Source organism: Mastomys coucha, unplaced genomic scaffold, assembly GCF_008632895.1.
Source record: "Mastomys coucha isolate ucsf_1 unplaced genomic scaffold, UCSF_Mcou_1 pScaffold7, whole genome shotgun sequence".
NCBI classification, from domain to species: Eukaryota; Metazoa; Chordata; class Mammalia; order Rodentia; family Muridae; genus Mastomys; species Mastomys coucha.
In genome coordinates, this window is record NW_022196913.1 from 45,460,854 (window position 1) to 45,473,395 (window position 12,542).

The 12,542-nt window shown below is 43.0% G+C and overlaps 1 protein-coding gene across 1 annotated transcript in view; it reads left to right on the top strand.

Annotated features, from left to right (window-relative positions):
* The window catches only part of Sycp2l (synaptonemal complex protein 2 like), a 65,778-nt gene that overhangs the window by 17,965 nt on the left and 35,271 nt on the right, over nucleotides 1–12,542 (top strand). Inside the window, exons 6-11 of the mRNA XM_031358094.1 lie at nucleotides 2,049–2,134; nucleotides 2,241–2,329; nucleotides 6,496–6,530; nucleotides 7,650–7,792; nucleotides 10,353–10,405; nucleotides 11,162–11,207. Coding sequence (XP_031213954.1) covers nucleotides 2,049–2,134; nucleotides 2,241–2,329; nucleotides 6,496–6,530; nucleotides 7,650–7,792; nucleotides 10,353–10,405; nucleotides 11,162–11,207 — 452 coding nt within the window. The remainder of the gene's footprint in view (nucleotides 1–2,048; nucleotides 2,135–2,240; nucleotides 2,330–6,495; nucleotides 6,531–7,649; nucleotides 7,793–10,352; nucleotides 10,406–11,161; nucleotides 11,208–12,542) is intronic.

A 12,542-nucleotide genomic window follows, 5' to 3' on the forward strand; every position in this document is an offset into this window, starting at 1 on the left:
GGATTTTCTGTGCACAGCTGGCCCCACTGTTTAGGCCTGAGGTAAAGCAGCATATTAGAGGCATGTGGTCTAGAGGCTGTTTCACAATGGCCAGGAAGGAGAGAGAACAAGAGACTGGGGACAACATCAACCTGGAAGGAATACTCATCATCAGCCCTCAGAGGAACACCCATCAGTAGGATGAGTTTTTCCAACCAGGACTCCTTGTTGTGTGTGTGTGTGTGTGTGTGTCACTGTCTTCAGATACACAAGAAAAGGGCATCAGATCCCATTACAGATGGTTGTGAGCCACCATGTCATTGTTGGGAATTGAACTCAGGACCTCTAGAAGAGCAGTCAGTGCTCTTAACCACTGACCCATCTCTCCAGCCTGCCTTACTGCTCTTAAGCCCACTGAGCTATGATGTCACTAGTGAGGTTAGTGTAGCCATGCGGTCTGCACCCTTATGGTCACTCACATACCACAGCCACCACCAGGTGTCAACCTTTGGGAATATTTTATGTCTAAGCTGTAGTGCAGGCCCTGCCTCCTTTCTTCTCAGGACCCTCAGTGGTAGGCAGTAGGGGGCAGTGGCTTCCTGCTGATACAATCTGGGGGCTGCCTCGCTGTCCTTACCTTGCCTTCTCACATCTCTCTCTATCTTTCCAGGGATTTTCATGTATCAACCACCATCAGATTCAAATATCTATAACAGCTTTAAGTTTTATTCTCTCTTTTGTAACAGTGTTTTTTTTTTCTTTTAAGATTTCTTTATTTCATTTATGTGAGTACACTGTACCTGTCTTCAGACACACCAGAAGAGGGCATCGGATTCCCTTACAGATAGTTGTGGACCACTATGTGGTTGCTGGGAGTTGAACTTGGGACCTCTGGAAATGCAATCATTGCTCTTAACCTCTGGGCCATCTCTCCAGACCTCCTGGTGCATCCTTGTGCAAGTCTTTCCTTGGTTTCTCTCAAAATTTATTTCGCATTTTATGTTGTTAGTCCTTAGTCCCAGGAAAATGAACCAACTGCTTTTTTTTTTCTTTTTTGACAGTGTCTTGACATACTCCTCAGAAGCTACTTTTCTGTCACTTCGGTCACCCAAGCTCCCTTCTTCTGTGTCACAGGGACATACTCTGTCACTTCCTCTCGCTCCTCTCAAAATGAAAATGCAATGTATGGTGTTCAATAGCTAGCGGGGCCTTGTACAGACACCCTCAAGAGCCCTGCTGGCTAGCCGGGGTTTGTTAGAACCTTCGAGACTACTCTGGTGGACACCAGGTCCAGCTGAGTTTCTGTTTCTCTCCGGCTATCTAGCCATTGCTAGCTTGTGGCTTGTTTGAACTGAAGACAGTACTGTTATACTTCTGTTTGACTCCCTACAATTGTGTGGGTCATACTGGGGTAGAAAGAATATACTTTGGGATAAATTACTTGCACATTGAGATGATCTGAACCTATCAAAATTATACTCTGACCCTGGCATTACTTTTTTATGGTGTTCACCAATGTTTCCACATGTGACCTTAATATGTAAATTCATGAACGTAACTGTAAAAAGGTGACACGTTTAGTAATGTATAAAATAGTATCTCACAGGAACGTTTCCTTTTTTCTCATGTATAGACAGCCGTGGAAGCTTCTGTGATATATGCATGAAGATTAACTTATTTGAAAGTTTCTGCTTCCCTGCCCATAGCATTTTATTTGTATATTATGTATAATATTTGTATGATTACATAATACAGATTCATATGAACCATGTTAACTGCACAGCCCACGTGCCTGCACTTAGAACACTGCTCATTGCGGACAAAGAGTGGCTATGCTCAGGTGCCATCAGTGACAGTGAAGTCACACACTTTGCTCAGGCTGCTGCTATATGTATGAAAGCAAATGTGTCGTTGTCCAGGGCTGCTGTGATTTGAAGCTGGCTGTACCCTGTTCTTTGCCTACACTGGCCTTCTTTCACTGTATACTGTTCCCAGCATGCTACATAAGGGTCAGTCAGTTCTGGCTCTTTCCAAGCATCCATTTGATGCTTTTACGATTGTGCTTTCAGGGGCGATCCAGATGTTGGATTCCTTCATACTTTGCTTAGGATTCCTGGTGACAGAAGATTCCGTGAAGCCCTTCATTCAGCAGGAGGTGAGTTGTAACTAAGCAGTTAACAGATGCTCTGGAAAACTCAGAAGCCGTGCATGAGCTTTCGTTTTGTTTCTTTGCCGTGAATCCTCAATCCAACTCTGAGCAGGCGCTGAGGACTTTGAACTGCATTCTGAATGCTGCACCTCGGGGAGAGAGAAGAAAGCTCTCTTCAGCAGAAGGCGTGTGCTGTCTCATGTAAGTGAACTCACACTTTGGTGACGGTGTAAGCCCCAAGTCTGTGTGATCCTTTGTGCTCTGCACCCCGTCTACTTTATTCCTTCCTTCAGTGTGGGTCTTTCAAGTTCACTGGCTGGCTGGGAAGGATTGAGCCCTGAAGGACAGACTTTGCCTGGCTCTGCTCTCAACAGTGTGGGGCGGGGAGTGTTTCTTTTGTTTGTTTGTTTGTTGTTGTCTTTTGCATTGAAATTTGAGTCAAAATTCTTTGAGTCAAAATTCTCTCTCAGTTGACTATGTAATATGAACCATGGTGTTGACTTATGGAGATATGGTACACATGCGTGTGCACACACACACACACACACACACACACAATTTTAATGACCTAGTTGTGGCTACATAGACCTTAAAATGTTACATTTAAACATTTGGAGAGAAGGTTCTTACACAGAGCTTCAAATGTGACATTTGAAGATAGGGTTTTAATACAAGATGAAGTGAATTGCAAACATGTTCCTGTTTTGAAATTTGGACTTAAAAAACACATGTCTGTGAGGATGGCTAGCCAGCAAGGATGACTTCTTGGTGACAGTGACATGCCACGAGCGCCATCTGTAGAACCTGGAAGTACTGCTTGCTGAGCTGGGGCTTGCTGTGGTTCACTGTGCTAGTCTATGAATGGTGTGACTTTGAGTTATTCATTAAGAAAGAAATCTTGTCTCCACTACAGAGTAGCAAAAATCACTACTCATAAGAGATGGTGGTTCTTCAGTTGTTGAATCATCTTCGTTTCAGGGATAGAGCCAAACCTGGTCCTGTGGTATAATCCTGTTGATGGATGTCTATATTTTCATTGCAAGTATTTTACTGGGTTTCTCTTTCAATCATTACAGATTATTTTGCTGGCTATATATTATCTCATGCTGGCTTTTATCATCTTTTAGGACTTGCAGCGCGTTGGTCTTCTGAATCTAGGTTTACAGTGGGGAACCAGCTGTTAATCTAATGGGTTTCCTTTGATGTATGACTCGCAGGTTTTTCTCCTGCAGTTTTTAATACATGCTGTTCATTATGTACACTTGGTGTTTTTACTATGATGTGCGGTGGGGATTTTCTTTTCTGGTCTTGTCTACTTGATGTGCCATGTGCTGCTTCTTGTATTGCATGGGTGTGTCTTCTCTTAGTTTGGGGAAGTTTTCTTTTATGTTCTTGGTGAAGATCTATGTCTATGCCATCGATTTAGTATTCTTCTCCTTCACAGATGCTGATAATTTGAAAGGTTTTTTTTTTTTCTCATGGTGTTCCACATTGTCTTTTAAAAACACAAAATCCTAAACATTCAACTTTACCAGTGAAGACTCAGAAGCCAGACGCCGGGACCGTCCTCTTCGGCTGATGGAGGAGGAAAAAGCTGCTTCTCCTCCACACTGTCTTAAATGCCCTTCAACTCAAAAGTCCCTCCTTCCTCTTTCCTGGGTCCCTGTTATCTGTCGGCCCGCTCAGCCTCCTGACCTATCATTGACTTTATTTAGCTCTTGTGTACAGAAAGCTTTATAGGTGTGCGCTAGGGCTGAGCCACACCACAGCCAAGTTTTTCCAGCTCACAATCCTGGGGTTCACCTTGTGCTCAAATATCCTGTAGCACCACATTTCCTGTGTGCTCCTTTCCTTGCTTGTTTGGTCCAGAGTCTCTGTTTTGGTCTAGAGCCAATGTTCTGTCATCTGCTCGACTCATTCTACTTGGAAGGCTTCCCTCCGAGTTTTCTATTTAGGCGTTTGTTTGTTTGGTTTTCCAATTCCGTCTTCCCTTCAGCTTGAGTCCTCTTCAGTGTTCCTATCTCCTGACTGAATTCTGTTCTGAAGTCTCGGATTGTCGTCTTCATCTCTGTCAGCCTCCTGTTTTTTTTTTTTTTTTTTAGGCATTGCTTAGGTGTTTACTCTCCTTAAATGTTTTCTCTTTGATTTCACTGAGCTGTTTCTCTTCTTTAAACTCCTTGTCTTCTTTGAGGAGGTTTATGGATTTTTTGCTTTGTTGTGTTTTGTTTTGTTAATTTCTGTGTCCTGGATTTCATCCAGGCAGTTCTCCATTGGCAAACATTTCTAGGTTTTAGAGAGAATATGCTGGCTTGGTCTTTCATATTCCTGTGACGAGATCTGGGCACATGGGATTCCTTTGACAGGTCTGAGTTAATTATGGATGGGGCAGGGGTAGGGCTGGGTCAAGTTGGAAGTGGCTGGTGCCAAGCCCAGGGTAGGGCGGGGTAGATGTCTGAGTGGAAAAGTTAGATATGGCATGGAAAAGCTCTGTAGTTTGATGGCTTGGTAGTGAGGTGACTAGCCCAAGCCTAGAGCTCTTCTGTAAGCCAGGCAGGTGAGACCAGACGAGGCTGGTGGGTTGTGGGACCTAGGCTAACCCCAGCAGATTGTGGGAAAGGCATGGATGAGGAGGTCAGGGCTACTCACCAAGTTTAACCCGGGAAGGAGAGGATATGGGAAGTCTGAGGATGCAGGTGGTTGATGGAGGCAGGTGAAAGGGTCCTGTGTGGGTGGATGTAGGTAGACGGGTCCCAGTGGGAGCATAACGTTGGCTGCACAGGAGGAGTCAGTGGGGCTAGGAATGTGGGACCCCATGAAAATCTAGAGGTTGGCTGATGTGGGACCCTAACTAGATATGGTGAGTTTCACAAAAAGTATGGGGTGATGGGAAAACTTGCCAGGGTAGACCTTGGAGGAAGATGTGGATGTCTGGCATTTTCAATGTGGCTTCTATAGTTAGAACTCAGGTACTCTCATGCTTGTAAAGAGCTATGCTCTTTACTGCTTAAGTTATCTCCCCAATCCACAAAACTTCTTTATTCTTTAAAAGGAGAGATTTTTTACTGAATGTGGTAATGTATCTCCCGCCCTATACCAGTCACTCAGGCAGAGACAAGTTATGGCCAGTTTGGGCTTAAATAGTGAAACGCTCTCAAAACAGTAAGAGCTATGGATGTATGCTAACTCTAACTCTAACTCCAATCCCCTAACCTCTAAACCCTAACTCTTATCCCCTAACCCTAACCCTAACCCTATGGATGTAGCTGAATGAAGCCCCTGGTCCCCGGCACCCCTCTCCCAATCCCCACCACCCAAATGATCAAATGATTTTCACACATTAAGGAAAAATGAACAGCATGTGTTTTAGTGTTTTCTGGACACAGCAGAATGGATGGGTACACACCGGAGAAGATGACAGTGTAGCTGTGATGTAAGCTGTAACAGCTGACTCTCATTATGTCTCTAAACTAAGCCTATCACTTGAAAAATTGCATCAAGCTTGCCATAGGAGAGGCACGGGACCAAAGGTCTCAGCTTCATCAGGTGTCAAACCGTGTGTAAAATGTGTACATCACGGGTTGGTGATTGGAGAAAATAGAACAATTAGAAGTGGCTCATGCCTGCAGAGTGGAGGCAAGGGGATTCTACGAGTTCAAGGTTAGCCTGATCTACGTACAGTACGACTTTGATTTGGAAAAAGAAAAATCTCTACCAAAACTTGAAGAAACCCTAAGAAACCACAAGCTTCAGAAATAGATCATTCAATGGACCCTCATAATTTAGGAAGATAGAACCTCAAAAATACAGTAATTTCGAGCTTTTTAAAAAATGCATATCATGCCAGCCAGTGCACACACCTTTAATTTCTGCACTGGAGGCAGAGGCAGGCAGACCTCTATTCAAAGCCAACTTGGTCTACAAAATGAGTTCTAGGACAGCCAGGGCTACACAGAGAAACCCTGTCTTGAAAAACAAACAAACAAACAAAAATCCATATGAGGTTCTGTAGTTAAGCAAACTGGCTGCTCTTTTAGAGGACTTGGGTTCAATTCTCGGCACCCACCTGGTGGTTCAGTGTCTGTAATTCCAGTTCAGGGTATCTGACACCATCACATAGACATACATATAGGAAAACCACCAGTGCATGTAGAATTAAATAAATTATTTTTTAAAAAACATTTAAAAATGGCATATTGGTTATCAATGTGTAAACTAAAAGAAAAATTCCACTAAAAGGCATTACACATTGTGGAAATTCTGATACTGATTTGAAAAAATACAACTTTCGGTTTTAAACTTATTAATTTGATAAGGGCTTACCTCTTGCTGTTCATCACAGTAAAATGTAATTTATGTAAATGTTTCAGGAAAGAATTGGCAAGGACGATCTTGACTGTGGGCGGTAAGAAGTATTTGGAATTTTAAATGTGTAGAGTACTGGGCACTAGGAGATGTATGAGAATGTTGGAAGTGTGAGGAATAAATTATGTTCTGTTTGATGCTAGGAAATTACAATTTTTTTTTTTAACTTCCAAGAGATTCTGGCCTGCTGAAAATCATAATAGCTAACAGACACCTACTGGCCGGTTTTGTCACGTTTTAATATATTGGCACACGTGCTTCTTCAGAGTCGTGAATAAAGCCCTCCATGTCTACGTCCCTACTTCCTGTCTTTGACTCAGACACCTTTTTATTTCTAAACATAATCTTTGCTTTTAGTCTGCATAATAATTACACCATGGTTTTATAGATTGTAAAAGCATTCTGAGACTAGGACCTTGCCAGTCCATCTGATCACACCCCTCTTCTTGCCTTTACCGTTATTTGAGGTTTGGACAATGGCTGTAGAGTGCTTGCTTAATATGCACAAAAGCCTGGGTTTGAGCCCTAACTCCCCTAAACCTGGTGTGGGGATGTGTGCCCATACTTCCGGCACTTGGGAGATGGGGGTGGGGGGAGGAGAGTCAGGAGTTAATGGTTATCCTTGGCTATAGAGTGAATTTGAGTCCATCCTGAGCTACAGTAAGACCCTGCTTTTTAAATAGGATTATTTGACATTTGAACATATAATGTAACCGCAGTAAAATCTCGTAACTTTAATGAGATTTTATTTTTGTTGTTGAAATATTTTAAGGCTATTTGATTTGATATTTTAATGTGCCTTAAATAAAAAAAAATCTAAAAATGTTACATCTATATTATACACATACATTTTTTTCACAGTACTAACTAGGGATTGAGCTCAGCACCTTGTACGCAGTAAGCAAACATTCTACTAACTGAACAATATTCCCAACCCTTGGGAATAGTATTTTAAAGATGTTATCTGTGAAACCTATTCAGATTTCCCCTACTGGCAATCCTTGTGTAGACTTTGGATGGCCATAATGGCTCTGAATGTGTCTTGTTGAATTTCACCAAGGGGCTTAGCTCTAGACCAAATTCTGACTTTAAAAATATCTTGTTTTCTGTTGCTCTGTGCCCAGAATTCACCTAGGTCTTCTGTGTTTTGAATCTCTAGATTACAGCCAGCAGGTTGCTCTCTCTGAGGCACTGTGTCGAATGTCTGTTGGAACGCAGAGGAATGAACTTGCCATCCAGTGGTTTGATGATGCCATCCTGGCTGAAGCCTTCAAAGAAATTAAGAATCGGGAATTTGAGACGGTGAGAGTTCTGGTCATCCACTCAGTCAGCATTTACTGAGGATCCTTTCAGACTCTCCTGGGTTTTAGGCTCAGGAGAAGATTTAATTTTCTTAAAGATGAGAAGAATTCATCATGTTTGTGTGTGTAATGAATGCAGGTCTGTTGGGTGTGCTGCATTCTCTGGATGTGTAGTTACAGCTGTGAGCTGCCTGACACAGGTACGGGGAACCACACCAGGGTTATCTGCAAGAGCAGTATATGTTCCTAACTGCTGAGCCATCTCTCCAGCCCCTCGCTGCTTAAAATATGGCCAGATTGCAATCCTTAACTTTCTGTTTACCCTTGGTCAGTGAAGATGCATAAGCAAAATACTTGGGGGACACATGAGGAGATACATACAGGGCTCTCCAGAGGGAATCAACCCAGGAGGCAAACAGAATTTGATGGGTTCAGGCAAGGAAAACATTTGGGAGCAGGTAGAGATTTTGAATGGCCCCCAAAGACTAGGGATACTTTTGAAGAATAAAGAGAAAAGAATTAGAGACATGAAGGGGGACTTTGTGGCCATGGCAGACAGCTGGCATTGGTAATTGTGCTAGAGTGGTGAGACCATAGAGTGACCATGCTGTGTGCCATCCAGCTGCTGCAGTGTAAATATGTGGAGATTTTCAGCAGTTGGTAGGTTGGTTGGTTTTTTTGTTTTTGTTTTTGTTTTGTTTTGTTTTGTTTTTTTGCAATAAGCTTACTAAGATTGTTCTCAAAGAGCACAAAAATAGCTCTTGGCTTTGTTGTGTATCTGCCTCCCTCCTACAATTGCTAATGCATTTCTTTTATTCTTTTCCAAATACCTTTAAATCAGTGTTAGAGTCTCAGGAAAAGGTGAAGTTCATATTAGTTCATTAGAAGTGCTCATTTTAATGAAGCCTTCTAATCAACACCATTGTGTGATGAGGACTATCACATGATTTCCATTGTACTAAATTTGAACCTTTCTATTGTGAATCTTAGACTCCAGGACTGCCATATGTTCTAAGTTGTAAGGTCGTGATTCCAGGGACTCTGGTTTTGAGCTTCACCTCAAGTTAGAATCCAACCTGCCTGACTTAGGTGATGTTTGCATAAACTTAGATAAAATCACAAACTGTTGTGAAATCTTACTATTTCATCTGCAAAGTGGGAATAAATCTTACCTTAAAATGAGGACTTTCTTAGGTAGGGTTAGTAATGCTATGACAAAACACCATGAGCAAAAGCAACTTGGGCAAGAAAGAGAGGGTTTATTTGGCTTTTATATTCTGAATTACAACCCGTTGATGAGAGCTGAGGCAGGAACCTGGAGGCAGAAGCTGATGCAGAGGCCATAGAGGGGCACTGCCTACTGGCTTCCCACTCCTGGCTTACTCAGCTGATCTTACAGCACCTAGCACCACTCAAAATGGGCTGGGTCTTCTCACATTAATAACTAATTAAGAAAATGCCCTATAGGCTTGCCTACAAAATATATAGGGGACATGTGGGAAGATAAATATGGAGCTTCTTAAGAGGGAACTGAGCCGGGGACAAATTATGAATCTGATGGCTTTTAGGATGACAATTTTCCCAATCGAGGTTCCCTCACCTAAGATGACTCTAGCTTATGTTAGCTTCACATAAAACTAGCTAGCACAAGGAGAATTCAGAGAGAGAGAGAGAGAGAGACAGACAGACAGACAGACAGACAGAGAGAGAGAGAGACAGAGAGAGAGACAGAGAGAGACAGAGAGAGAGACAGAGAGAGAGAGAGACAGAGACAGAGAGACAGAGAGAGAGACAGACAGACACACACACACAGAGACACCAGAGCACCTGGGATGTCATGGGCAACCAGACACTCCTCATCTCTTTCTACAGATGATAATAGAGAAATTGCCTTGTTTCCAAAGTCATCACTCCAACTACCTCCCAGTCCACCAGCTTCTCTATTGAATTGGTTTTATATTAAAGTCTTACGTCAATCATGTCTATTGAGGGCCAAATACAGATTTGAAGTGTGAGAAATGTTTGATGACAACAGCCAGTCCTTGGAAACAGAAAGTGAAGACAAATCTGGATCCATGTGTTCCATTGTCCTTAGGATGTCAGGGCAACGTAGTCGCTTCCTTGATGGCTGCTGTTTAGAATTCTAGAAGTAGTTCCTTGTTCTTGGACTATATGGCATAGATGATCTACAAAGGAGAGGCATGGGGAATATGTCCACATGGATTCACCCCAAAGTTAATGGGTTGTATGGCTTGTGTTGGGCAGGTGTCAGGGAAGTGTGTGGTAGATGAGTTAGTCAAATACTGGACTCTAAGGGAGGTCTATTTTCTTGCTCACTCTTTTGCCCAAATGAACCCATCATGCACTGGCTTCTGAGCTCTACGTATTCTTCAGCTGAGTAGGTAACGCTGAGGGTATGAAGAGACAGCTTGCCCACAAACTTCTTTCTGGGCACAAAACATTGCTGCCACAAAGCAGTGAATCCTTGTGAATCCTAGGGTTGGCCAAGATGTAGTCGAGATAGTGTGCTTGTAAAGCTAAGACTCTATTGCTTGTCTTAGGACTGTCGGCAGTTCCTCAATCTCTTGAATAACAGACTCGGCGACCAGAGAAGGTAATGTGCCTTTGGATGATTTTATCGATAGTTATGATATTATGTAGTATTTTAAGACTGTATAAGATCTTTTAAAATTTAAGAGCATATAGGATCAACATTTTACTGATAGAACCAAGTGGTTAATTGGTTGGAAATCTAGGAAGATCCTGGTATGGTGGCTCACACCTGTAATCCTAGAATTTGGGAGGCTGAAGTGGGTGGGGTTTTTGTTTAGATTTGTTTTGTTTGAAATATAGTTATTTTATATGTGTATGAGTGTTTGGCCTCTGTATATATATACCAGATGTGTACCCAAAGGGCATGGAATCTCCTAGAACTGGAGTGTTAGACAGTTGTGAGTTACCATGTGGGTGTTGGGAACTGAGCCCAGGTCATCTGCAAGAGCAACACTCTCAACCATCTTTCCTATCTCGAGAGTTCCTGAATTTCCTGAAGAGTAATTTTGAAAAGAGTTAAGGTGCCTGAAGGATAGGCATATCACAGAAGGTAACTCCTTGATGAGACAATATTTGCTAAATTTACTCTGTTCTTTAGAAATTAGGAGCAAGTGATTTTTTTCTAAGATGAATGCTAATAATCCTGATTTATAAACTGCCTGCTGGAGGTGAAATCTCACCACAGTGGATCTTTACTTGCAGAGTTGAAGTCCCCTCACAAATCCTGTGTATAAGAAGTCTTCCCAACATTCATTGTTGTGAAAAGTGCAAGACATCTCCGGGTTATTTTGATTTTTAATTGTGAGGTGTTTTGCAGGGTGTACTCATTCCCATGTTTGGCGGCTTTTGCTGATGATCAGGAGGTAGGACTGCATGCCTCCCCTCAACCCCATCTCTCTCCACAAGGGTGGTGTGAAATGAAACACTATTAGGCTCACACAGTTAGGTCAGATGTTTGCTGTCAGTACTTTAAGGGCCATTGGCTTATTTGTGTGTGTGTGTGTGTGTGTGTGTGTGTATGTATGCACACCCATACGCATGCATATATGTAGAGGCCAGAATAACCCTGGCTGTCAGTCCTCAGGTACAGGGCCTTTGAAAAAGGAATGTTAACTTCTCTTAGTGACCTTCCCTTCAAACTGATCAGTTCATGTCATAACCAGGATGAGTTTTCAGAAAACTTAAAGGGGTCTGTGGCTATTCTGGGAGGAGGGATCTCAGAGTTCAAGAGTGTCTGTGAGTGTCAGACCCTCACATTGCATCTCACCTGTTCATGGGGAACATTATTCATGGCTGAACTGGAAGACCAAGAGTCAGGTTCTCCTAATTTTCTCTGTCTAGATGATAATCCTCTCTTTCCCTCTTCTCCTAGCAACTAGTCCACTTTCCTTTCTCTATACTGTGTGCTGTAGCACAAGGCACATTGGTATGAGCGATCTTTCTGAACTACGTGCCATTGTAGTTCAAACACTATGGCACCGGTGTGTGCTTTCTGGCTCCTATTCTACCTCATACTTTGGAGACTAAGGCTAACTAGTTTCTTTTTTCTCATCTTTTTTTCGGGTTCTAGAAAAACAGGGCCTTTCATGGAACAGGGCTCCAAGCACGTAGCAGGGTTCCAGGTAAAGCACACCCACTTACCTAGACCCATGGCTCAGTGGAGATTTCTTGAATGTCCTCACTAGTCATTCAGATGGTTTCTTTGTCATGGGTTCAGGGACCCCCCTCATGGCTCATGAGGCTGAGCCTTTTCACTCCCAATACAAAGTTCCTTCTTCCCACAGCTGAATTAAGGATGCTTGCCTATCATGCCCCACTCCTTTTCTGCTTCCCCAAGGAGTTCATTCTCTGGTTGTTCTCGCCAGGGCTTCCAGGCTTTCATCTGCTTAAATCTGGGCTCTCGTACTAGCGCCTGTTGACTGGCTTTTAGTGGTGTGTGTTGTGGGGAAAGCTCTCTGCTCAGCTCTGTGGCCAGTGTGGAAGGTTTTGAGTGATGGAGAGAAAAATTGTCCAACAAAATCCTATTCATTAGAAAGTAGGCCCTACAGCATGTGTATAGTAGAGGATTGCAAATTCGATCAGCAATAGGAGGAGAGGACCTCGGCCCTGTGAAGGTTCTCTGCCCCAGTGTAGGGGAGTGCCAGGGCCAATAAGTGGGAGAGGGTGGGGTGGCAGGCATGGGGAGAGGGGAGGCAACA